Raw genomic sequence first — 27,975 nt, 5'->3', positions numbered from 1 at the left:
CATGGATGAAATGAAAAAACAAATATCAGCTTGATCCAAAACTTTTGTGGCCCCAGGAATTTTTTAACGGTGGATGTCATTATCCCCACTGTTTTCTGTGGTGTGGTTCACTTAAGCTTTGGATATACTTCAATTTTTTATAACTCGCTAAATTGATGTGTAAAACGAATGGACGGCGTAGATAACGAAAATACATCACGGTGGGCCCCACAGAGTAGCGTAGTGAGTTACTATACAATCGCGTCATCAGCATAATACATTCTTCTCCTGTTTTAAGCAGAAAGCGAAGGAGAAGCAGAGAGGAGAAACAGCCTCTCTCTCTCTCTCTCTCTCTCTCTCTCTCTCCGCCTAAGACGATGTCGACGGCGACAAGCAGCGGCAGCAGCGGGCTGACGTTCAAGCTCCACCCGCTGGTGATCGTCAACATCTCCGACCACTACACACGTGTCAAATCCCAGTCCCTCCACCCATCTTCACCCGCGGCTCAAGTTAGCACCAACGGCGCACCCTCCTCCTCTCCTCCTAGGGTTTTCGGTTGCGTCATCGGCGTCCAGAGGGGCCGGACGGTTGAGATCTTCAACAGCTTCGAGCTCCTCTACGAACCCTCCACCGACTCCCTCAACCGCTCCTTCCTCGAGAAGAAGCAAGAGCTCTGTAATCACACATCCTCATTCTCTCTCCCATCTATCAACTTTTATCTAAATTCCGCCTCTTTTAGGGTTTTAGCTTCTGCCCTTTTCGAATTCCCCCCGCCAGAGAATGCCCGATTGCGCTAGGCCGACCTTTTTCTGTGATCCTCGGCATTCATCGAGTTTCGGGTTTTTGAGCTGTGGATAAAACATGTAGGACATCCGACCTATTAATCAGGTGGAACCCACTTTAGTAAATGGCCCAGATTTCAGTGTGTTTCTGCAATTCAGGGCGTTTGACTCGTGGGACCGTCTCATGCTCCCAAAACTCTCTCCAATCGGATAATAGGCCGTTGGCCAATTACCAATTTGTGCAATGCCAATCAGTTGGTTTAAGACCATCTGATGGAGGAGATTTTTGGGGTGTTGCCCATGTGGTGAATGGCCCAGGATGCAGAAAGATGTCCCCAACATGTTTGTTTGGTTAAACACTATGAGATAACTACTGTACTTATACCAGTGCTGCATTGTTTTTGAATGAAAATAGATAAGAAGGTGTTCCCGAATTTCTACATACTCGGATGGTATTCTACGGGGAGTGATGCTCAGGAATCGGACATGCAGATTCATAAAGCTGTGAGTGTTGCATCTCTATTACTGTTTTTAATATTGCAAGCTCATGAGGTTTACAGATTTTCTAATGAGATATCTGTTAAGAAGAAACTCCACATGTTGTTAAGTTTTAAATTGTGTTGATGTTAGTTACTGTTATGCTATTCTTGTGTGGGTTTAGTTCCGCATCGGTTAGTTTAGAAAAGGCACTTGTGACTTACTCCTATCTATATAAAGGGCTTAAGGTACTGTCGGTTGATTTCTTAATAACAGTACTTTATGCACCTGGGAGCTCTAATATGGTTAGAGTGCCCCATCCCTTTTTTGAATTTAATACTTTATGGTTCTTATTTTTTGTTTTGTTAGTATGTTAAATCCCATTTCATCTGATTCCTACCTTTCTTAATTGCCTTGTCGCAGTCTCATTTGGCATATGCTTTGTGCATTTTTTGCTCTATTGGATCGTTGCATATCAGAAATTTGGAATCCATTTTTTTTATAAAAAAAATTGGGAAATGATAATTGGAGATGTTAAGAATTAAAGCAATGGAGCACCAGTGTGGACGAGTGCTGTTTACACACTGATGTGTAGTAGAAAATAAAGAAGAGAAAGGTAGATAATAGAGAGAGAGAGAGAGAGGGAGAGAGATGTGTGTGCGCAACTTATGAGAATGACGGTGTGGTGCAGTTGGCCGACTTCAGCGCTTTTATGGAGGTCGGCACCTGGTGTGCTAGCATTGCCTCAGAGCTTGATCTGTCTAGCCTTTCTGTAAACATCGGATTTGTTGATTTTGCTAGCAACAAGTGTTCGCCCCAATCTCTGTCGGAATTTGATGAAGTAGGGTGGGCCTTTATTCAGAGGATGACTTTCATGTGGTCCATTCCTCCTGTGTGAGTGTGGGAGATCCATTTAACTTTCACTCGCTCTACTCCCCTCCTTTAACCCCTATCTCTCCAGAGGTCTTTCACACCCCTCCCTCCTCTTTTCCTCTGCTCCCCCCTAGCGCCTAGTGGTCTTGGGTTTCTGTTGTTGTGCCCCAAGGTCTCCAGTCTCTGGGTGCTTTCAGTCCCCTGCTCTGTTATCTATCCCCCCTTGAAGACTCCCCCTTAGTTCTTGACTTGGGCCTCCTTGAAAATGCTTTGCACGTCTACCCCTTGCAGGCAGCCATGTGTTTGGATAATGATCAGTTTGCGTCTGACCACATCCGTTCACCTACCTGTCTGACGGGAATTATGGGGAGCCCTTTTTTTTTTTTTTTGAAGAGTGAGTTATGGAGAGCCTCGTTGTGGCTGTTAGGGGAGCGATGGATTGGGGAGGCTATTAGCCATCTCGGTAGACTTATTGGGGTGGTGTTTGGGGATTGTGATGAGGACTATGTCGCTCTCTTCCGACTAGTTGAAAAGAGAGGTTTTCAGCTGTCTTTGTCTCAACTCCTTGTTGATCTTCGATCCAGGCCAAGTGATGTAGGGAGTTAGCTAGTCTCAAGGCTGATCCAAGTGGGTTGGCTGAAGTTATTCGTAGAAGTGAGAGAAGGGGGAAATAGATCATTGGTTATCCAATGAAGATTCTAAAGTTGGAATGTATGTGGGCTCAAGTGTCCCCAAAAGCACATCTAGGTTAAAGATATTGGTAAATGTTCGAAAGCCTGTCTGGACAATTATTCTGAGATAGGGGGTGCGCGGGTATCCATAAGAGAGGAAGTTACTAAAGAGATAGCCATTGCAGTAGGGATTGGAGACAGAATCAGGTTCTGGACAGATTCATGGGCGGGGGAGGGAATTTTAAAGTAGGAATTCCCGCACATATATTGCATCTTTACTAATAAAGATATATTAGTAGCGGACAGTTATTCTGAGATAGGGGGTGCGTGGGTGTGGAACGTGGAGTGTAGAAGGAATCTCCTTGAATCTGAGATAGAAGAATTTGCGACACTGCTGAATCGTATCCAAGGGGTAAAGATTGATTTGAATAATGAAGACAAGCAAGTATGGATCAAAAACAAATCAAGGAAGTTTTCGGTCAAGTCATTCTACAGGTGCATTGAAAAAGGAGATGAAGATGAGAAGGAAGAAGAGATTTTCACCAACAAGGTTTGGAAGTATCAAGCCCCTCCAAAGATTGTGGGATTTGCTTGGCTTGTGGCCAAGGGCAGGGTGCTCACAGTAGATAATTTGAAGAAAAGAGGCATGGTTATTCCTAATGTATGTTTGTGCTGCATGTTAATGGAGGAATCAGTGAATCACCTATTTATTCATTGTTCCTTTATTAGCCATATCTGGACAGATTTTCTGTCTCGTTTCGATATAGCTTGGTCTGTCCCAAATTCAACAGGTAGACTATTAAAGGCTTGGCATGGTATCTTGATGGGCAAGAGAAGGACGAAGCTTTGGAGAATGTCTCTTCTCGCCGTCTAGTGGACAGTCTAGTAAGAAAGAAATAGCAGATGTTTCAAAGGGATTTCTAAATCGGTGGAATATGTAGCCGCTAGAGCTAGAATGTTAGTTGTTGAGTGGGCCGTCAATGTTGACAAACTAAAGGACTATAATTTGCTGTTTCTAGGTGTGTAGTAGGCTGTGTAGCTCCCTCGGCGGTGCAACTTCGTTTCTATGTTTTCTTTCTCTTATTAATATAAATCATAACTTCTCAAAAAAAAAAAAAAATGTTCTAAAGCCCGTCTTATTACTATTTAGGAAACTAAGCTCTAGAAGGTTGATTGTGGGTTGGTTGATTCTATCTGGGGGTGTAGGGGTATCGAGTGGGAAGCCTTGACGTTGTTGGATCGGCTGGTGGCATTTTGGTGATGTGGAATCTAAGGACTTGGGTCAGGAAAGATGGAAGGGTTGCTTCTCTGTTATTGTGGCCTTCCAAGGTGTCACCTCTAAGTTCAAGTGGGTTTTCTCAGGGTTTATAGCCTAAAGTAGTTGGCTCTCCGTCTGCTTTTGTGTGAGGAGTTTTCTACTACTTCTGTCCTGTCTCACCTTCCCTGGTGTGTAGGCGGTGACGTTAATGTGATTCACTTCACTTTTGAGAAGCTTCATCGAGGTCGGATTTCTAACAATATACTAGGTTTTTCAGATTGGATTCTCAAGCATGAGCTGGTGGACATTCTTATGGGAGGGGTCAAGTTCACCCGATCTAACGTTCAAGCGAACCCAACTATGTCTAAGCTAAACATATTCCTAGTTTCTCTTGGGTGGGTGGATGTTTTTCCTTTGGTGCATCAAAGGGGCCTCCAAAACTAGTATCTAATCATTGTCTTATCCTGGTGGAGGCAGATGAAGTTGACTGGGGGACTAAGCCCTTTCTGTTTGAGCTGGCCTAGCTCAAAGTGGAGGGTTTTCAGGCCTTGGTCTTAGGTTAGTGGTGCTCCTTTATGGTTGTAGGTTGGGTCGGTTTCATCTCTTCTAGAAGTTGAAGTTGTTAAAAGCTAAGGTGAAGGCGTGGAAAAAAAGAGGTGTTCTTGCAGAGGAAGCTTAAGATGGATTCTATCCTCTGTGAGATAGAAATTCTAGGCATCAAGGAAGGAGGAGGCATGTTGTTTGCTGACGAGTTAGCAGCTAAAGATCTGCTCTCTGGTGATCATAGTGCTCGCCCAAAAAAGGAGGAGATCAAGTCGTGCCAACGCTCTTGGGCAACTTGGGTCAAGGAAGGTGATAAGAACACCAAGTTCTTCCACGGATAGCTAGTGTTAGATCCCGTACCAATTGCATCTCCTCCCTCCTGATTGATGGTAAAAGGATCATTGATAAAGGTTCCATTTGTGATGTTATTGTTAATTTTTATTCCAATAGTAGGATAACGGACTAAAAAACAATGGACAACCATGCATATGCAGTCATCAGGTGTGTGGTGTCCAACATGGTGAACTAGATGAGTTGGATGCCATGTCATACACACATGGCACACCAAAGTAGACCGCATGCAACAAATGCTAGTAAAACAAGCTTATTCTACAATGTCACAAAAAAGGGGCATGCCAGAGAGGGGAAAACTGACAAAATATACTTTCAATCAATCAAAATAAAATGAAAATAATTAATTGTGGTCAAGAGTTAGAAATGTACTGTTTTTTCTCTTCCAAATCAAGTAGAAATCGAAAATCTCAAGCCTCCATAGTTGTACGGACGTGAAACGGGGGAATACTGATTTCTCCTTCATGAAATTCAGGCCATGGGATTCTCTCATAGAACCAATCAAACCCCTAAAAATTTTCTCAAATTGTTGAGTAGGTTAGGTTGAGAGAATCGAGCGGATGAATTTTTTGGGGCCAGAAGAGTATTACCCCTTAGGGTTTTAAAAACCCTTCTTTCAAAAGGATGAGTTTAATCATGGGGTTTGGTTTTTGTGAGTTTGACACCATTTAAAAGAAATAAAAACTCTCCAACCATACACTTTCATTTCCAAATACAAATGATTAGGATTGTCCAATGGGTGTGATAATAGAGATATGCTCCATCCACAATAGGGACCACCAATTTGGGTGGTGGTGGTCCGTATTGATCGAATGTAGTGCCACATGTGATGGGGATGAATCACGACCATTTCCAATATTGAACTAACATGGAAGAAAGACTTTAAGAAAAGAGGTTGTAGCTTTAACAATAATGGTTGGCATCTGTTCTAAGCCTTGCCCTAAATAGGGGAACCCCTTAGGATGGCATAGCCCTAATGTTAATGGCAGGGTTCAAACAAGGAAAGGCTTATTGTGGATGGCTATTAGGTGCAGAGCTGAGTGGGTCAATAAGTAGGTAAGGGTGTTATGGTAGCAGAGAGAAGGATATTTCTCTGAACTCATCTCTGGTTTGAGACAACTCTCGCTTAACCTTAAAACTATCAAGCAAGAAAATTGTCAGGAATTTGATTTTGTATAGGATAGGCATTTTTTGCTTCAGAAATCAACATTGACACTTTTGTTGTCTCATCCGAAACAAAGCTTGGAAAAGAGGTACTAAGCGTACCTAAGCGTTCCCATCTGCAAGAATGCTGATGCAAAAGCGAACTAAGAGTCCGATAACCAGCTTAGGCAGCGTATGCTACCTATGCTACATGCTACATGCCACATGCCTTATAGTTTACGCTACCAAGGACATGTAATACATTTGTACGCTGCAAAGCGTTTTAACTACACTACTAAAAACATTGCATGAAAATGCCTTTTACAGACTCAATTATTGGTTTTATATAAGAAACCTAAGTTATCTTAAGAAATCTTCATTGTTGATTTATTTAAATCCTAGCCTGTGATCTATCACATGTCATACCATCCTTTATCACTTTTTTTTTTTCTTCAAATCCTACAAGGAGAATTAAGTGTAAGCCCTCATTTATATTCTCTCAAGTCTCAACCCTCATATATTCTGCACATGTTAAAATTTTGCTTACTATTCGAACCTAAGATTCTTGCCATTTCAGCATGACCCGTAGTTGGCTTTGTTTCTCCACCCTTGCGTCATCTTGGGACTTGCAAACCTATTAGCATTAGCGCCTCTCACTTTGAGAGGATTCGTCCATGGTATTCATAGAGATCAATGACATTGAAGGTAGGGGAAGTGATGTCTTATGGTAGCTCTATGTGATAAGAATTTTCATTGGTCTTCTTCAATGCCTTGCATGTTCCAACGTTCTTTTGTCTTTATTTATTGTGGCTGCCTGTTGGAAACCTTTCTTTTTGAAAAACGACCATGACAAGAAGCTGCGTTTCAAAAGTCTTGGTTCATTGATTTTCATCGACAACTACTTATTACTTTGCTTTTCTCTGTGTGTGTGTGCGCGCGTGTGCGTGTGTGTGTGATGGGGTTGTGGTTTTGGCTTTTGATAAACCTCTTCATAACTTTATTGCATCTATTCTGCCCATTGTTCGGAGCATCCTTGATATTATCGAGATTTCCTCGATATTATCTATTTCTCTAGCTTGTTGATACTGATAACACAGGTAGTCTTAGAAATTCGAGGTATCGACGATGTATCGCTAAGTGTCACCAATGTATTGCCAATATTTTCGACTATGTAAATTCCAGGTGTCGCTTGTGTTGCCAGTGTATTGGCGATGTTTTGATAATATTGCTAAATTTTTAATATTACAAAAAATCTTTTTTATTAAAAAAAGTCATTTCAATTTTTTATGGGCTCATGGTTGTATACAGTGTTCAAATTGTTGATGATAATATCGACCATCTTGCAATATTATCGTTATCGCAATATGAGTGATATCAAGACCACAATCTTTCATTTCCTTTCCAGTTGTCAACAACTATTTATTAGCGAAATATCATGTGTTGTCGATAGTTTGAAATTTCGATGAATGTTTGGGTGGACGGTTAGATGGTTGGATGGATGGATGTGGATGGTTGGCTGGATAGATGGGATGGTTGGACTGGCTTCTTACAACGGCACATGCTTTTACGCCCCCATTAAATGGAAACTTATTATGCATGCATTCTTTTTGCATTTTTTTTAAATTTCTAAATATGCAAATGTGTGTTTTAGCATCTCCTGAAGTTTCACTGAGAAATTTCACCGTTTTCCCCATGTTTCCCCAATGTTACCTAGAATTTCTGGTTATCGGCGATATCGACATTGTTTCCATATCCCCAACCAGCGCAAATTCTAGCAATACCAATACTCCGAACACTAGTTCTGCCTTGTCACCAGCGTCACTGTTGATTTTTCTCAAGTTTGGTGATGGTACAAAATCAATAAATTGACTTTTAACTCATACCACACGTTCTTGAATGGGAGTTTACCAGTGAAGCAAGTTTTGGAACTATTGTAGGCAAATTTAAGTTGTCACAAAATGAAGTCCCACTGTCTAGGATCCTCTCCCTCAATGCTTCTTTGGAGATTTCCCGGCGTTCAGTTCAACACTTCTGTCTATCCAATGGTCTGAGGATGGTAAGCAACACTATATTACAGATTAATGCTCATCTTCTTGCACAAGTGTCTTAGTAGTTTAGTATCTTGATCTGAAGCAATCGCCTTCCAAACTCCATGTTACTTCACGACTTGAATATTAATCAGCAACACATGAAGCATGTGATGTCTTTTGTAATCAATAAAATCTATCATTTTGGAGAATTGATCCACCACGACAAAGATTGAATCCATACATACCTTTTTTACCCCATGAAGACCCAACATGAATCCATGCTAACATCCTCCCATGGTGTCTTCAGGACGGGTGATGGGGTGTAGAGACCAGTATTTTGACCTTGCTCTTTTGGGACTTGACATATTTGGTAATGATCAACATGTTGAATAGTGTCTTGCCCCACTGCTTTGGCCCATTGCATGCCTGTTATAACTAATAAGCCCTTCTCTTCTTTCTTTTTCTTTTTTTTTCCTTTCAAATCAGGCATTATAGCCCCCTTTCATGTAAGGGCACCATCATTACGGTCATGCAACAGCCGTTACAACCGTAATGTAACTATTTTTTAATACTATGGTGATTATAAACTTCATTTTGCTAGTTTTATTTTGATACTTGTGGGTGTTACTTATGGACTTCATTTTGCTAATGATTACTTTAACGATATTATTTGATGGTTGGGTGTTTGATTTTATGTGTTAGTTTACTAGTTGCAGGTGTTAACCTGACCCAACCAGCCCAATCTAACCCTACTGAATTGTGTTAGGGTCATGTATTCAGTATCTAGCGTTGGGCTTAGGTTGGGCCACAGGTTCACTCCTCTTAAGGTTAGGTCAGGCTTGGGTTGACCCTCAACCCGATGGTCCTGACCTGACCTACTCAAGTTACAGCCTAGAAAGAACATATCTTTTAAGTTTGTTTATGAGTGTTTTCTTTGAGAAACTATCTTGTTCGACTGTCTGACTAACAAATATATATTATTATTATTATTTGGAACAGTTGATGGATATAAATGAAAGTCCAGTGTATGTTCTTCTGAATCCTGCAATCAACCACGCACAAAAGGATCTTCCGGTGACCATATATGAAAGTGGTATGTCTGATTTGCATCTAAACCCTGTTCTCAATGTTTTGTCACAATTGTCATCTTGAACTACTTTTTTTTTTTTTTTTCCTTTTTGCTTGTGCAATAGCAAATTATTTAAAGCCATCACGTGCCTAGATACTTCATACTTGCACATGTTAACATAGTGTTGGACTTGTCACAATACCAATGTTGATTGTGGCTGCTCTAAGATACTTCATGGGAAAATTGTTTAAATGGAATCCTAGTTTACTGGATTTGTTATTTCTGTGAGTTTGAGAACTTCTTCCATTCTTGACATAATATACGGGCATGTGTTTCTTTTACAACATCAACAAGTTAATTCAATAGACAATGTTAGAAATATAGAAAAGGTTACTTGTTTAATAAAATTAAATGTTATTTTAATGTTCATATTTCATCATTAAACAAGATATGAATATCGTGCTACTACCAATGGGATACTCTTATCCATATCCATAACTCTATCTTGGATAGTTTGAGAAACAGAGAGTCATGGCCCTGACGCCCCTTGACCTTATTTTTGTTCATTTGACTAATCATATCTAGGCAACACTGGTTGCAACATTTGGTACTGCGAGTGTTTGTGACGCATGACTTGTGATTATTTTTTTAAAACAAATGGAAGGGCATGCTACAATATGTTTTTACTTGGCTTTTGGTCCCTCCACATCCCACTTTTATTTTGTTGGAAATAGTTGAGCCCATTTTAGCTTCATGATAAATTCCAAGTAACACAATCATATAATTTATTTTCCTCGAGTGATTAAGTGAAAACACATAGTTGGACATAGCCTTAGAAAAACAAAAGAAAAACTGTTGTGGGGGTTGAGGTACTTCTCTGCTTCTCCTCAACTGCTCATATTTATAAATTTGCTGGGCATTCCTTATATATATATATATATATATATATATAAACTAATTGCTAAAGGCAATTGGCATTGATTAAACCAAACAGTCTGTTCAATAAGGATGAGCCCACATGTCTGCCTGAACGAACCAACCTCCTTTGGGACTTGCTGGCTCCCGGATATCGTTTGAGCGTTATGGAATAATGAGTTTATATTTCCTTTGGACTAAATTTATCTGATTTAGGCATACATGGATGCTGTGCAATGTGTTGTTATTACTGACTAGACAATTTGATTATCCATAATAATTCATTTCATGCTCTCTCTTTTTTTCTTTTTCTTTTTGAAAACTTGTACTAACAACAACATTTTTTTGTGGGAATGGATTATTACAACTCAAGAATTGCATGTCATAGATGGGATTCCCCAGTTGATATTTGTTAGATCAAACTACACCATTGAGGTTGGTCCTGCCTGTCTTCTTGACTTGTAGTTCGCATCATCATTGCAAAATAAGATGATTAAATGATTTGCATTTGTTTGAAGACTGTAGAAGCAGAACGAATCTCTGTTGATCATGTAGCCCATCTTAAACCATCGGATGGTGGATCTGCTGCTACTCAATGTAAGGTTTCTTATTTTATTTATTTATTTGTTATTTTGTGTTGTTCTAACTTCCACATTCTCTATTTGAGTCAGACTTCTCTTGACTGATGAATAGAAATGATTGAAGCTGACAAGCATGGATTTTTCATGCAGTGGCTGCACACCTTACGGGTATACATAGTGCCATCAAAATGCTTAATAGCAGAATCAGAATACTTCACCATTATCTTCTTGCCATGCAGAAAGGTACACCTGTTCAGCTTTTAACCACCACGTTTAAGCATTCATGATTTTTTTTAAATAAATGGTAGCTAGAATTTTATTGAAGAAAGCAGAAAATTATCAATGGAAGGGCACTGTAGATATGATATCGAGTGACCCTCCTGTCACTCCCTCCTTTGCAAGGGAACCAACTATGTGATTTACCTTTCCCAGAACCTTGGAAAGCACATCCCTCCTATTAGCCCCAATGGCTCTAGTGTCAAATAAACAAAAAGCAAACTTCTAAGGACTTCTCACTAGATGAGGACCACTTGATGACATTAGTAGAATAGCCATCGATAACAAGATTCCCTTGAAAATATGCAGAATTGCTGCTACCGAAATCTTAAGGGTTCTGAGCTTGGGGTTTGTAATAGGATTCTAAGCTTGTTAAGGAGTGAGCTTCCTAGTTCCTTCTTGGGCAGATTGGTGAGGCTGTGCCCCTTGTATCTCCCTTTGTAGCTCTGTTTATTTTCTTTTTTCTTTCTTCTTTTTCTTTTCTTCTGTCTCTATGGGTCTATCTTTTGTTTTTCTTTTTTGTTTTGTTTTGGTTTCCTTTTGTTCTTTTGGCTTTTGCCTTCAATAAATTGCATCATCTATATAAATAAATAAAAAAGAACAAAAAAAAAAAATGCAGAACCCTTCTCTTAGTGCCAAAATCTATGCCTCATTTGAATGCACCTCACTGTAAGGCCCTGAATATTGCGACTAAGATATTTTTTTATGGTGGCACCAGCTCCTTGAATCCTCAACCTCGGGATGTGTGAAGCCACTATATGGACCAGCAATGCAAAGGAGAGGAATGTCCTCAATAGGGTGGAATGATGGAATAAGATCTGTGTAGCTGACCCGTTTAGTTCGGATGAGCCTTAGATGATGATGATGCAAAGGAGAGGAATGGTGCATGCCATTAAGAACTCATGTTTTTTATTTCCTAAAACATCTCCCACACTGGAAGGATCCATGTTCCCATGCACAAACGTCAGAATTAAGCTTTAGGTGCTGCATAGGAGGCGGCTTCCACATCATGTTGCCAATCTCACCACTGAAAATCACCACTTCCAATCACGGAGGAGATCTTCTCTAGCAATTCCTTGTAACTAATGCACGAGCCAGCTGACCACTCTATAACAAGCATAAGAGTTCTTTTGACACTTTCCACCAAGGCTACCTTGTTATTGAAGGATCTGCAATTTCATTCTTTCCATAAACTTTAAAAGGTGGCATACAGGATCATTTTCGGCAACAGTTAATGCAACAGAATTGCAAGAATTGAATCTGGATCCGTAATTTCATTTTCTGATCTGATTCTTCAGCAAATCTATATGCAGAAAACTGACGTCTGTGACTCTGAATGAGGATGGCAATGGACTGGGATTGGCCCTAGCCCAGCCCTAGTGCCCTAAGCCTGGGCCGGGGACTGGCCCTGGCCCTTACCAGTCTGAAAAGGCCCTGGCCCATTGAGGAAAGAGATTTATGTGTTCAACGGTTTGAAATAGTCAAATTAAATATACATATATTGGTATCCTTCATCTATGATAAGTACCATCGTAAAAATGGTTTGGGTCGTTGAAACATGATCCAGATTCAGTGAGCGTCAATGTATGGTGAATGGTAATTGCTCAAAAGTCTGTGGCCCAAGCCCTTGCCCTGCAGGGCTGGCTTGAGCTGCCCTGACCATTGACACCCATAAGTCTGAAATGTGCCATAGCAGATCTTTCCTGTGCTGATACCCAAAACCAATGCAACCAATGCCCAAAAGCGAGACGCTTGCGTTAGGTCTATCCAATGAAGAACTAATCAGGTTAGCAAGTGTCTTCAGTTGTCGGTCCGGCTCATTTCCTTCTTCTTACTTGGGCCTTCCTTTATGTGTGGGGAAGCCCCCAAAACATCTGTGGAGCAAAGTGATAGAAGGATTCCAATGGAAGTTATCTAGTTGGAAAGGCAGGCACTTGTCCTTAACTGGTCGTATCACCCTGATAAAAGCAGTGCTGTTGAACCTGCCATCATACTTTATGTCGCTTTATAGATACCCGAGATCGGTGATTCAGTAACTAGAGAAGTTGAGGTGGGATTTCTCATGGCAAGGTGCGGAAGAAAAACACAAATTTCATCTCTTAAAGTGGGAGGAGGTATGTCTTCCCAAGGAAGGAGGAGCAGGTGTGAGAGATCTCAACTCTATGTACTTGGCACTGCTCAGCAAATGGCAATGGAGATTTCAGATTTGAAGAAGGGAAGCTGTGGAGGAAGGGTATTGCCAACAAGTATGGGGTAGAAGAACGAGGTTGGAAGACCAAGAAGTCTTGGTTACATCGAGCATCTGGAAGGCCATTTCATCCCTATCCCCGTCAGTTATGGATTCTGCTTCTTTCACTCTAGGGAGTGGATCCCGAATCTGGTTTTGGGAGGATTCTTGGTGTGGAGGTCAGCCTGTAGCTGAAGTCTTTCCTTCCTTAGCAGCTTTCCTTGGATAAGGACATTACAATAGATAGATGCTTTAAGGTGGTTGGTGGTTGGCGGTAGGGGTGTCTGGTGCCCTCCATGTAGAAGGGACCTCTCGGATTCTGAGATAGATGATTTTGCCAACTTATTGGACCACCTTCAGCTTTTCATCCCTTCCCCTGATGACAACAAATCTTTACATTGTTCTGCTTCTCCTTCAGATTCCTTTTCAGTCAGAACCTTCTATAACTCGATTCGTTCATCTGGATCTGATCTGGGAGCCATGGCTCCTCATGGTTTCTGGTCGTACGGGACCCCTCCGAAGATTTCTTCTTTTGCATGGTTTGTGAGCAGAAATCAGATCTTGCCTGTAGGTAATCTTCAGAAGAGGGGGATGTCTATCCTGAATGTTTGCCTCCTTTATATGAGCAACGAGGAGACAGTTGATCATCTTCTTAGTCACTGCCCCTTCGCCATTAAGATATGGTCCAGCGTCCTTTTCTTATTCAACTTGCAATGGGTCATGCCACAATCTGTATCTCAGTTGCTTTCGGCTGGTCATGGGTTGCACCTCTCAAAAGATGGATTGATTCTTTGGAGGTTGTCTTTTCTGCCGCAATATGTATCTCAGTTGAAGCTTGCGGCCCCCACGTTGGATGATGATCGCTTAATGTGGAGAGTTCTTCTCACCCCTCTGGGAGATTCTCGGTCCGTTCGATGTTTAATGTGATCTGCTCCTCAATTCCTCTCCCAGGTCCGCCTAATCCTTTCCACCTATGGTTCTATGGGGCTCCCCCAAGAGTGGTTGTGTTTGTTTGGCTAGTTGGAAGAAAGAGAGTCTTGACAATAGATAATTTGCAGCGAAGATCTCTAGTTCTGCCCAACATTTGCCCAATGTGCATGAAGGACGTGGAGTTGATTGACCACTTGTTCATTCACTGCCCCATTGTTTGATCAGTTTGGGAGTTTTTCTTTTCCATCATGCATGTGGCCTAGGTAATGCCAGGCTCAGTGAATAAGATTCCATGGACCTGGCATGGCACTGGAGGGTCGAAAGGTGGGAAGAAAGCTTGGAGGATGCTCATTATGGCGGTCTTTTGGACCATTTGGAGGGAGCAGAATGAGCGTTGTTTCCAGGATAAATGTTCTTCCATCAATGAGCTGATTTGGAGGACTATTAACCTTTTGTTGGTCTGGGTTTCTCATGTGTAAGCAGCTCGTTGCCCTCTTTGTTTTTCTAGGTTGAGCATTGTATTCTTTCTTGCTATGCGGGCCTCATCAATAAATTGTTGTTTCCTCTAGAAAAAATATTATTTGAAAAAACCTATTGCAGTCCCATAACGGATCATTATTAGACCATTATAGGCTGTTATAGGACTGTAATGGGTTAATTTTTCCATAGCAGTTGTTAGTTGTTACAGCTAGATTGATGATTTCAAGTCTTAGACACAATTTGTGACTAACGGTTTAAAATAGGAAACGTAGGGCTAGGGTTTAGGGGAAGATTAGGGTTATGGTTTTAAAGAGGGATGGAATAGGGCGTTAAGGTTAGGGTTTTATGGGAGAAACAAAGCAAAAAAACAAAGGAGAAGTAGTTGTCCATGTGGACAGCCTTGCATGCACATGCGTACGACCATGGGAGAGGGTGCACAGCTTAGGGTTTTGGATGGGTTGGGTGTTTGGAGGATTGAGGAGGGAAAAAAAAAAAAAAAAAAAGAGATGAAAAATAGTGAAGAGATGGGGTTTAGGGTTTGAATAGAAAAAGAATGAAAAACAGATTGGGACTTTCCTTTAAAGAAAAAGAAGAAGGAATAAATGAGGATCATCCTCGAGCCTTCACACCTCCTCTCCAATCCTTGGAGTGTCTGGATCTTTACCTGCAAATCTCATGCAAGGAGGAAGAATGAAGAAAGAGATTTCTCTTCTTTTCTTTTTTTCTCCTCAGAAAACGTGGAGTAGGGCTTGGACGCAAGGAGTGTCTGGATCTTTACCTGCAAATCTCATGCAAGGAGGAAGAATGAAGAAAGAGATTTCTCTTCTTTTCTTTTCTTTTTTTCTCCTCAGAAAACGTGGAGTAGGGCTTGGACACAACCCCCCCCCCCCCCCCCCCCTATTTACATTCTCAATTAAAAGAAATTACAATAATGTCCTTAAGTCTAAAAGAAATGTGCATACTGCAAATAAATTCAAATAAGCTATCAAAAACATCAAATCCTAATCTAAACCATCAATAATGCTTAAAATATAAATAAAACTAAAACACCTACACCATGGACCTATGTGGTCCAAGATCTGGGTGGACCAACGGTCCGATGGCCGGCAGATGATGATCTAACGGTCAGATGGGCCAACAACCACAATCCAATGGTCGAAACTTCCTCTGATAGCTGCCCACATCCATCTTCCCAATATGGGGTCTTCCAGATGCACAAACTACACATGTGGTCTTCAAAGTGGCCCGCTGGAGCCCATGTAGATGTTGTCCATCCATAATGAGGTGAGGGCGGCAGTAGGGAACCTCCTCATCTGGTAGACCCTATATGATGGTTCAATGTCCTCATCAAGAATTCTGCTCTTCCCACTTTTTCCTCACATTATAGATTTCCATAGGTCTTGCTGTAATGAGTTTGTCAGGAGATATACACAGCCATATCTTTCCACCATGGTGTGCATATCGTGTCATTGCTCGTCGCCGGTTATATTTGTCTAGATGCAATCCAAGCAGGTTCAAGAGCCCGAAGATCATATAACACCGAAAAAAAACATGATTGCCACATTTTATTTTTTTTAATTGGTGCTTATGGTTTGATGGTTGTTTCTTGATTCCATCCATACTGCAGTACCAGACAGGAGAGTTCTTCTCATCCAGCTCCTCACGAACCTAATGATTAAATAACATTACAGATGCATATGTATTTATTGAATGCACAATAAATCATGGGATTTATTGATAATGAATCTGTCACAAAAGAATCTGTTTATATTGTATATACAGCTAGACATATATTTATAGAAAAGAATTTATTGTTATGTGTTTGGGAACCACAGGCGACCCCTGACTTCTAGTGTAATTGCCTCTTTCAGTTCAGCTCTTGTATCAACCTAGGAAGCAAAAACTAGATCTTTTGAAGTTAAAGAATGTTAGACCAAGAGAATCATAGTTTTGGGATGTTACATGATGAGTTGCACTGAAAATTGAGGCAATAATGCTATCATCAATCAAATGTTTCTCATATTGTGAGTTAGATACTTTATGGGCACCAAACTGGTCCTTTCACTCTGTCCAGTTATTGGAGCTTGAAGTTTGCCTCTTTATGGAATCTGGTCGAATGCTGACAGTGACTTGTTTGTTCCAAGTGCAGGTGATATTCAATGTGAGAATTCATTGCTTAGGCAAGTTTCAAGTCTTTTGAGGAGATTGCCGGCCATTGAATCTGTGAAATTTCAAGATGATTTCTTGATGGTGAGTGATACTTTTGCCATAATGGTTGAATATGTTATCAATTTGTTTTGTCCGGGAAAAAGAAATCAGCAATGCAAATAGGGCCTGTTGATGATCATGTGTATTGGTTCAGTTGGCCCTTATTTGTTTCTGTTTTCTGGTTTACCTCAACTGAAAAGTTTTTCTGAGGCTGTTATTACTGAAAAGAGTAACCAATGCTTCTTTATCCAACAAATTCTGGTTTCAGATGGAATTAATTAGTGGTATTCATATCAGCCAATTTCTGATTCTGCCATCATTTGGTTGTCTCGTGCCTGCTTTCTTTTGTAGGAATACAATGATACGCTCCTGATGACTTACCTTGCCATGTTCACCAACTGCTCAAGGTATTTAAGGCCATTTCTCACCTCTTTATTATTATTATTATTATTACAAGTATTTGCTAAGCACGCACACGTGTGCTATAAAGCTAATGTAAATGCTACGCGTATGCTAGCTGGGCATATTGGTGAGATTTCCAATCCATCCATCTGGTTGGTTCAACCTTGTACATGTTTTCCCCAAAATAAATCCAGTACACTCAGCATGTGGTCCCCACTATTGGAAACAGGTGGATAGGTTACAAAACTTCAGCCAAGATTTTCAGAGCTGTACATTTGTTTTTCAAACTGTGGCCCAGCTGACCAGTGGATCAACCTGATTCTTGGGCCAGCGCATCAATATACTGATTCCATTCTAACAGATGGACTGGATCTTGGACCTATCATGCCACGCTGACCCATGCGTGTTATGTACATCGTTTATTGCACACAGTTGTGGACTTAGCAAAGCTCTATTATTACTACTATCATCATTGTCGCCGCCGCCATTGTTATTTAAATATTGACACTGACAATAAAGGTTATTAAGTTGGGCACAAGAAGCCTTGAACTGATGGGAGTGTAGTATCAACTAATTTGTTGGCTGGTGTTGATCTCTAGGCCTATTGTTATTTCCCCCCTTTTTTTATTGGATTGTAAGCTGGCTCAAACCTGAGATTTCAATGTTAAAATGCAGTCTGTCTACAATTGAGCTATGGGCTCGAACACTGTTAATATTTCCTTTAATTCTTTCTATCATCATCATCATCTAGGCCTTATCATAACTAATTAGGGTTGGCTACATGAATCCTTTTTCCGCCATTCCACCCTATCAAGGGCCATAACTTCAGTTAGACTATAGTTCATCAAGTCTTTTCTTAGTACCTCCACCCAACGCCTATTTGGGCCTCCCTTTGCCCTTTTAGAGCATTCAACTTGTACGAAGTCACCCCTTTTAGACCAGGTGGAGATCTTTTCTCCTTTCTCTATTATTCTCCATCAATTGTCTAAGTAGGAACATAGTTTTAGTGGTGGATCTCCCTGGCATGAAGCCAAACTGATTTTCTGATACATTCACCTCATTCCTTAGTCTATGACTCTATGCTCAATCACTCTTTCTCAAAGTTTCATAGTATGGCTTGTAAGTTTAATCCCACAATAGTTAGAGCAGCTCTCTGTCTCTTTTATTCTTATAAATAGGTACCACGATACTTTTCTTCCATTTGTTTAGCATTTGCTTTATCAACAAAAATAATCCAGTATCTTCCATACACTTCCAAACCCCTTTTGGTATGCCATCTGTGATGCAGGACATGGAAATTAAACATGATATGTAAGATTTCAAACTTTAGATCATACTAATTTAGAAACATTCACAAAACTTTCACATCCCACATAAAGTCAAGCATTCAATCAAGGGGAACCTACAAGGGTCCAAGCCTACACATGCTGGGGCTGGATCAATTAAAATTATAGACCAAACAATGATAAAAGGAGAGTACATTCATCCACACATGCAAATGATTATTTCCCCAATCAAAGGGAATCACATGTTTCAATTCAGGAAACCCTAGAGTTGAAAAAAAGATTAGAAATTGGGATTTAGGATAATCTAGAGTTAGGGCTAGGGAAATATAGTGAGAGAGTAAAAGAGAGGAAAGAGAGAATCTAGGATCAGTCCACGCATGTGGGCAGCAAGCGGGCCTGACGCACGTGCATGGATTGTAGCCCGCATGTGTGTAGGGCCCACGAACCCAAAAGGGGTCAGCAAGGGGTTGGTTGGCCAGGGGTGGGCCACCCACACCAATTTTCAGATCTAATGGATGACTGGTTTGAGCACGGTGCTTTGCCGAAGTTTCAGCCCTCTTGCAGGGCCTAATTCTGAAAATTTGTTGTAGAGAAGGATTGACTGCAAAATAAAGGTGGATTTGAAGAGTGGATGGCTGTGAGAAATGATGATTATGGATGGTAGGAGATGGGGGCGATTTGAGATGGGTGTGGCTTCACACCACGGTAGTTAACCCTTTGAAGAAGAGAGAGTTTCGCACCCAATTGGATTTCCACAACTCAAAGAATTAGAAAAGTAGGAAAATGCAAAATTTTATTCATAATATTCAATGAGAAAAAAGACTACAAGGGATGCTTATTTATAATAAAATTATATACCCCAAAACTTACGCCATGTGTGCAACCTATTACTTAGAGACGAAGTAACCACAAATAACAACTAATCAAAGTAATCTAAAGCGTCCATGATGTTCCTAATAACAATAATAACCAAACTCAAAGTACTAGATCATTTGGAATAGTGGGCCACGATCATGAGAACCCATGGTGGGATTCACATGACGATCAGGTCCACTCCAAGGAACCAAAACGCAGTCCTCTAACTAGGAGGCCCTCCCTGAATCTAGATCGATGGTGGGACCCTCCTCTTTGCGTACATACGTAGGGGGTGCATGTGCGCGTGATGTCCCCATCAATTCTCCCCGGCTGCGAAGATTTTGCCACTGACCAAACAAAACTCTTGAACCACTCTAAGATGTCAAGATCAAGTCTCTAAAGCTCCTCCTCAGTGAGCCACGTACTGTCTGAAGCTGGGCGTGACTTCCACTTGACCAAGAACTTTTGAAATCCGCCATCTGACGTCGATATTATCTGATGATCCAGAATATCCTCTATCTCCTCTCTGGGTATGGGAAGGGTAGGTATGAGAGGTAGAGGCTGGAACGATGGGTCGAGAGGGGGCCATGGATCAAGGGAAAGGTCTGGGGAATTAGGATATTTAGGTGACAGTCTGGACAATATATCAGTGGCCCCTGAAATGCAACTAGATCCTCTACATTGAATGTAGAACTAATTCTCATGGAAGGTGGAAGATCTACCACATACGTGTTGAGACCGTTTCATTGTATAATTTTAAATGGTCCAGTGCTATGCGCGTGTAATTTACGAACGACTCCCTGAGGGTACCGCTCTGGCCTGATGCGAACCATCAGAGAGTCCCCTACATTGAATTCCTTAAATCGTTTATGTTAGTCAATAGAAATTGTGTAATGTTCATTACTAGTATTGATTTTTCGCCTGATTTCTTGATGCAATGAATGAATGTAATGTGCGAAGGACTTTACAGACTCTGATGGCCTATGAAATAGGGACATAGGGACAAGATCATTAGGCTTCCTAGGTTTATAACCAGTAACGACTTCAAAAGGACTTAAACCTGTAGATCTATTGACAGAACTATTAAATGCAAACTCGGCGATAGGTAGTGCAGTGTCCCACGTCCTGGTGTTCTCTCCTACTAAACCTCTGAGCAGATTTCTCAGACTCCTATTGACCACCTCAGACAGGTTTGGTAGAGTCGCCCCAGAGACTAAATCAATGGTGTTGTATATCCCTTATAGGGGGAAGCTCATCCAATAGATCATTGGGAAAGACATCACGAAACTCATCCACTACCAGAGTGGCCTCAGTGGGTAACTTTGCATTAGCCTCTGATGCACTTTCCCTAGCCACAAGGGCGTACACCATCGAGTCTAACTCAGTCTCTCGCTCAAAGTCTTTGGTATTTAGAATATGGAGAGGGTTAAACTTGGACTTCGATTCCTCAACCAACCTCAAGTGATAAGAGAAACGGATGTATTTTTCCTTTAGAGTTTCTTTCATTTCTCTCCAATGGACTATTGAGGGGTTCTCTCAACCTCTCTTTCTTTCGCTCCACAGTAGCCCAAAACTTTTTTGCTTGGCCCACAAGCTTCATCTTAGCAAATCGGACTCGACGAGCATCCAACATTTCGTACCACTCAAAATAGTGGTCAATATCTGCGGTTTTAGGGCTCAACTAGCTATTAAACGTAGGGGCCTCTACTGTAACTCCCTTGAGGAGTTGCGCATCTGGGTCATAATGATCATGATGCCCCTCGCAGGATGGGTGCACGGGTGCGCACTCATGTCTGTTTCTTTGGCCACCTTCATTACCTTATTTATCCTCCTGACCACCTGCCTGAGATTGGGCATCTTCCCCAATGGCGAGGTTTGCCCAGGCGGAGGTCTCTAGTAGGGTAATGCACACATTAAGCTGATCTCAACGTTGGTCAATACGTTGTCCCAAGCACCTACCCAAAGACTCAAACTGTTGAGTTATGTTGTCCATTGACTATTGTAATTGCTCCATGTTTAGTGTAGGTGCAACCCAAACCTGCGACCAGTACATGTGGGCATATAACTACCCACTCAACTCAAAGATCCTCTAATGCAAATATATGCGTCTAAATGAGACTAAATGCTCCTATGGGACTCTATATGAGGGAAACTACGCAACGCTCCTTAAATTTCAGCAACATAACTGTCCAAATAGTTTGTTAACAGAAAATTCAGCAATGAAAGTTGGGGGAATTTCTAACAATAGAAAATTCAACAGTCTATTTTGTGAATGATGGGTCCTAAACAACCCTATATGATGAAATTTAATGCAAAATAAACGCGAGTAGACTAAATCCTAAATATGCAATGCAGCCCCTATGAAAAACCTAGGCTTTGATACAAAATTTGATGCAGGACATGGAAATTAAACATGATATGTAAGATTTCAGACTTTAGATCATACTAATTTAGAAACATTCACAAAACTTCCACATCTCACAAAGTCAAGCATTCAATCAAGGGGAATCTACAAGGGTCCAAGCCTACACATGTTAGGGCTGGATCAATTAAAATTATATACCAAACAATGATCAAAAGAGAGTAGATTCATCCACACATGCAAAGGATTATTTCCCCAATCAAAGGGATTCACATGTTTCAATTTGGGAAACCCTAGGGTTGAAAAAAAAAAAAGAATAGAAATTGGGATTTAGGATAATCTAGGGTTAGGGCTAGGGAAATATAGTGAGAGAGGAGTGAAAGAGAGAAAAGAGAGAACCGAGGATCAGTCCACGCGTGTGGGCAGCAAGCGGGCTTGACGCACGTGCGTGGATTGTGGCCCGCACGTGTGTGGGGCTCACGAACCCAAAATGGGTCAGCAAGGGGTTGGTCGACCAGGGATGGGCTACCGCCACCCACATACTAATTTTCAAATCGAACGGATGACCAGTTTGAGCACGGTGCTCCATCGAAGTTTCAACCCTCATGTAATGATGTAGAGCAGGTCGCGGATAGTTACATGGTCAAGATGGATTAGAAAAGGCCCGGTCGACGACAGAAGTGATCTAGACCATCGGACCTTAAATCGGGTGTATCTCGCAATCCGGAATGAGTTATCTGACGTAAAATATATGATTTTGGGGTAGAACGAGCTATTTTAGCCAACCAACCCAGCTATGCCAGGTTACCCAAGCCGGATTTGCGAAATACCGCCAGATCGACGATCGTTTCCCTATTTTAATTTCGTTTTTACTATAAATAGTAAGTTTTAGTTTGATTATAGCTCTTCATCCGTTCGGCTTTAGGAGTTGTGTCCAACATGAAAAGGGCTTAGAAAAATTAAGAGAACAGCTTGGTAAAACCAAATAGGACACTTACTATTTTGGGCCGAAAACCTTGCGCACTAGTAGACATCACGACCGTCTATAAATAGTAAGTTTACTATTTATAGTAAGTCGCGAATTCTAGGAGTTTTAGTTGTAGTTTGATTCTGATTTCTTTCCCATTGCTTGGTACCCCTATTTAAAGGGTTGTGAACTCGTTTTTATGGATTCATTAATCAATTTCGAATTTATTAGAATTTATTTCTTTTTTCTGCTTTCTTTCCTCGTGGATTCGAGAAGTGTCTGTGAGGAGTCCAGAGAAGTTCCGTGGATTCAGAATAGTTATCCTCTTGAGGAAGACGTTGCTCAACCTCACGACCTTCCCTACGTCAATATAGTATCAAAGTGAGGTTTTTCCTCGGATAGATGGCTTCTAACGACGGGTTGGGCAACAATCCCATGAGCTGTGCTCCAGAGAATTTACCTTAACTTTCGAATCAGCGCAGCAAGAGAATCGACAAGCCATGGAAGGGTTGCAGGCTTCCATTGACCGCATAGTGGATCTCTTGGCAAAAACCCTAGGGCAACTCCGTGTCCCTGGTGGTAATCCTCTACCGCTAATTGCTAAAACTCGTAATCGCCCTGATCGCAGGATAGTACCGACAATGCATCCAAGGGTCATTCCTGAGGAAGGAGGATCCAGTGAGGAGGAGATTGACGACATAATCTTCCAACACCCCAGATAAGGCGGCGATCGAGTAAATCGAACAGATCGAGAATTCAAGATGCGGGTTGATATTCCTAACTTCAATGGCCAACTACACATTGAGGATTTTCTTGATTGACTTTCTGAAGTTGAGTGATTTTTCAACTATATGGACATCCCTGAAGCAAAGAAGGTCAAGCTTGTGGCCTACAAGTTGAAAGGAGGAGCTTCAGCTTAGTAGGAACAACTACAACTCGCACGAACCAGGCAGATGAAAGTACCAATCCGCACATGGTAGCGGATGAAGCAGCTACTACGTGCCCGATTCCTCCCTAGCGATTACGATCAGGTATTATTCCAACAATACCAAAATTGTCGACAGGGTAGTCGGTCGGTGAAAGAATACGCAGAAGAATTTTACTGTCTGGCGGTGCGTAACGATTTGGTCGAGACTAAATCACAGTAAGTCGTCAGATTCAACGGTGGATTGCGAATGGCGATCCAGGATCGGGTCCAGATGCAGTCCGTCTAGACGATGAATGATGCGATTAAGTTAGCTACTCGGGCGGAAGCGCAACTTGAACGTCCTAATACACGGACATATTCTACCGCAAGGATTGCTGCGGCAGGTCCGCCCTAGGGAGCTCCACAGTCCAGGGGGAAGGAGCTTTTAGGAGCACGCACTCAGCCTCCTACGTCTGAGAGCCAAGATCAGGGAAGCGGGCAAGCTAGACCCCAGAGGAGCATATCGACTACGTCTGAGAGCCGAGATCAGGGAAGCGGGCAAGCTAGACCCCAAAGGGGCGTATCGACTACTAGAATCCCGAACCCCTATGCTCGACCAAGGCCCGACAACTGCTATCGTTATGGCCAACTGGGCCACCTATCAAATACTTGTCCCCAGCAAAAAGTGGCAAACCTTGCCATCAATGATGGTAGTGCTGATAACGCCTATGAAGATCCAGATGTTGAAGAACAGGAACATACCAGACGAGGCAGATGATTCAAGTTAGGTTTAGCAAGATCGCGGCAAGTCGCTCGTCGTGGGGCGGCTATTATATGCGTCATGCAGGGCCTAATTCTGGAAATCTACTGTTGAGAAGGACAGGCTGCAAAATAAAGGTGGATTTGAAGAGTGGATGGCTGTGAGAGATGATGATTATGGATAGTAGGAGATGGGGGCGATTTGAAATGGGTGTGGCTTTGCACCACGATCGTTAGCCCCTCGAAGAAGGGGGGTTTCACACTCAATTGGATTTCCACAACTTAAAGAATTAGAGAAGCAGGAAAACGCAGAATTTTATTCATAATATTCAATGAGACAAAAGACTACAAGGGGTGCCTATTTATAATAAAATCTTATACTTCAAAACTTGCGCCATGTGCGTAACCTAATACTTAGAGACAAAGTAACCATAAATAACAATTAATCAAAGTAATCTAAACCATCCATGATATTCATAATAATAATAATAACCAAAACTCAAAGTACTAGATTGTTTGGAATATTGGGCCATGATCATGAGAACCCATGGTGGGATTCACATGACGATCGGATCCACTTGAAGGAACCAAAACACAGTCTTCTAACTAGGAGGCGCTCCCTGGACGTCGTCATCGATCCAGATCGATGGTGGGGCCCTCCTCGCGTACATGCGTAAGGAGGGGGGCACGTGTGCACGTGATGTCCCCATCAATCTGTCTAAGGGCCCTTCTTATTTTTATCTTGTTCGAAGCTTCTTTCACTTAAGATATCCAAACCATTCAAAAGTATCTATAGAGTCTAATACTATTTGAGTTTATGGTTCCTTCTATCTATATACTCTTAGAGTGATTTCCATTTAACAAGTTTTGAAAATAGCTTCTCCACCTTTTATCGATCTCATTATCCTTGACCAGCACTCTCTAATCATTGCTCTTAATGCATCTAACGTCATCTAGGTCCCTACTCTCTCTCCCTCATTTTTGCAAGTTTGAAGATATCTTTCTCACCTTCTCGTCACCAATCTAATGTAAAGATTTTAGCCTCACTACTTAACAATCTTTGGTGTTTTTATATTGTTCAAGATTTTCATTGTTATTGGTTCATTTTCAAGCTTTGAAACATGCACATTTCTCTTTAAGAACATTTTGTACATCATCATTCCACTACCAAGTTTCCTTATATGATTGGCTTTTCCCTCTAGGTACACCTAAAATATCTTTTGCCACTTTCCTAATGCACCCAGTCATCCCATTCCACATATCGTTTACTTCTTCCTTGATATTTCATTTTCCTTCTTCCATCACTTTATTTCTGAATAATATTGTTCTCTCCTTTTTAAATTCTAGCATCTAGTTATAGACACCTATTAATGTCATTTACTTTCTTCCATCTCTTAATGTAAACATCTATAACCATTGACCTATATTGTGTAGTTAACTCTCTCCAGGTATCACCCTATAGCCTTTACATATTAATGGTTTTGTCTTCCCAAGTAGAAAGAATTCTATTTGGCTTGTATATGATCCACTTTTGAAAGGTTATTAAATGTTCATCTCTCTTCTTAAAGTACATGTTTGCAGCGCTAGATTGTATGCCATAGCAAAATCAATGATAGCTTATCCATCTCATTTCTTCCCCCAAAACCGTATCTCCACATACCCTCTCATACCTATACTTTCTTTTCTACATGACTATTTAAGTCTCCTATAAATATCCTCTCTCCGTTTAAAATTTCTTGCATTAGTCCATATCTTTTATCCTCTGACTGTACCTACCACGCATACATACTAATAATGTTGATATCTCCCCTAACATAACTTTCATTGATAAAATCCTATCACTTACTCTTTTCACATCTATAACTTTATCCTTTAAATGTTTATCTACAACCATCCCTATCCATTTCTATGATTGTCCTTTTATATTCCAAAGCTTATACCCATCAAATTTTCTAGTTTTGGCCCCTATACTCTAAACACACAAGTTGCGTTAACTCTCCTTCATACTCTTTCCTGTCAATGTTCTTATATTTCATGTGGTAATACGAATCCTATTTTCCTGGACTAGCTTCTTTACCTGCACACATCCAGAATGGAGCAGGAACCTTTGCATATCTTTCATGGCAATTGGGTGTTGTTGTGGCATGTCACTTTCAGGAAACGCCCTAGCTAACCCTTGCCCATTTCCCACTACACCCTGGTTCCAATGTAGCAGTTGCTTACAGAGAATGCCCTCACATCTGTTCAGAATGTCATATTGTTCGGATTCATGTTGGGAGTTTTGGCATGAGTTTGACGCCAGTTGCCAACCTGATGCAACCCTCCTTTATGTGGGCTGGGGACTGGCAATGAGAACATAAAACTCCCACAGGAACAGTGTAATAGACTATCACATAGGTTGATTGCAGTCAAGTGCTATCTAATGGTCAAAAGTTTTAGTTCTTTCTATTGAGGGGTAAAAAAATCTTTCATTTCATATAGAAGAAAGTTTCATGAAATTATAGACATCTTCTTCAATTTTCACATTTGGGAAGTGTAACGAAACTCCTTGTAACTTTTGCAGCACCATGAACGAGCTCGTTGACAAGTTCAACACTGCATATGACAAACAGAGCAGAAGGGGAGGAAGGACTGCTTTCATTTAGTCACACTGCTGCTATTTCTGCTTGAACCAGATGCAGTTTTTTGCACAGCAGCTCTCCCTTTTTTTCTGGTCATAGCACATACATTTTTGGAGCTGTGCTGATTCAGAAAGAAAATTTATTGGCGAAAAGTTTTATAGGATATTCTGTCTCTTTTCCCATTTATTTTGTATCCAGGATATGAGGATTTTAGTCCTACAAGTTTGGTTTGGATGAGTTTATTACTAAGGAGATGTGTTGATTCAACTTCATAGATATCTATATGTTTTTTCTCAAGTTTATCCAATATCATTTTGTTATTATACATTATGGAATCCAATTGGTAATGAAATTTCAAAACCTTGGGGTGGTATGAGTCTCTTAATCCCTGTATTCAGGATTGAATACTGTGTTACTTACCCCGAAGAAAATCATTTCTGCAATATGAAAATTTTTCTGCAATTGCGTTTGGAGGAACATGTTGATTTAATCACATATGCTCGGATCAGAACCAATCTGTTTGACACTATTGAGTTCCTGATTCACCTCCAACTCTAGGCGAGTTAATGACTCAACTTGGACCTGAATGGATCGGTTCACCCTCGACTCAGGTGAGTTGCAACTTAACTAGGAACCTAATGAGTTGGGATGCTGGAACCAATCCTGCTGACACTATTCCGAATCACCATCAACTCAGGTGAGTTGCGTCTCAACTTGGATTTAATCGAGTTAGTTCACCCCCAGCTCAGGAGAATTGCGACTCAACTCAGACCCAAACGAGCTGGTTCATCCCAACTCAGTCGACTCATGACTTTACCTTGGACCCAAACAAGTTATGAATAGTTACCAAAGTCTGAAAACCATGTTGGCCTGTTTACCTTTCCTGGTAGTCCCAAAGAAGCCCTTGTATGGCAGTTGCTTTCCTTCCAACTCCTTGAGAGCAAGATATTGAAATTTGGAGCCCAAGCACTTGATAAAATGCTGAGGAAATTAGACTTCGGTTAACTTGACACTACTAGAATG

General features: G+C 41.1%; 1 protein-coding gene across 1 annotated transcript; it reads left to right on the top strand.

The window, feature by feature from the left end:
* Positions 1-275: 275 nt before the first annotated feature.
* LOC131256067 (COP9 signalosome complex subunit 6a-like) lies at positions 276-27,277 on the top strand. The gene is made up of 9 exons (XM_058257111.1): positions 276-654; positions 1,177-1,265; positions 9,107-9,200; positions 10,465-10,526; positions 10,610-10,688; positions 10,823-10,915; positions 16,735-16,835; positions 17,145-17,200; positions 26,895-27,277. Exons 1-9 carry the CDS (start codon positions 357-359, stop codon positions 26,974-26,976), a joined length of 954 nt encoding a protein of 317 aa, XP_058113094.1. The 5' UTR covers positions 276-356; the 3' UTR covers positions 26,977-27,277.
* The last annotated feature ends 698 nt before the right edge of the window (positions 27,278-27,975 follow it).

Source organism: Magnolia sinica, chromosome 9, assembly GCF_029962835.1.
Source record: "Magnolia sinica isolate HGM2019 chromosome 9, MsV1, whole genome shotgun sequence".
Lineage (NCBI taxonomy): Eukaryota > Viridiplantae > Streptophyta > Magnoliopsida > Magnoliales > Magnoliaceae > Magnolia > Magnolia sinica.
This window is presented reverse-complemented; position numbering and strand designations above follow the sequence as displayed.

What these genes read in the sequence shown, in the direction of transcription:
- LOC131256067 (XM_058257111.1), top strand. Translation starts at nt 357, where the DNA reads ATGTCGACGGCGACAAGCAGCGGCAGCAGCGGGCTGACGTTCAAGCTC. An exon ending in GGTGACCATATATGAAAGTG is followed by an intron (nt 9,201 to 10,464) that starts GTATGTCTGATT and finishes TTACAACTCAAG; the next exon opens with AATTGCATGTCATAGATGGG. An exon ending in ATGTTCACCAACTGCTCAAG is followed by an intron (nt 17,201 to 26,894) that starts GTATTTAAGGCC and finishes TAACTTTTGCAG; the next exon opens with CACCATGAACGAGCTCGTTG.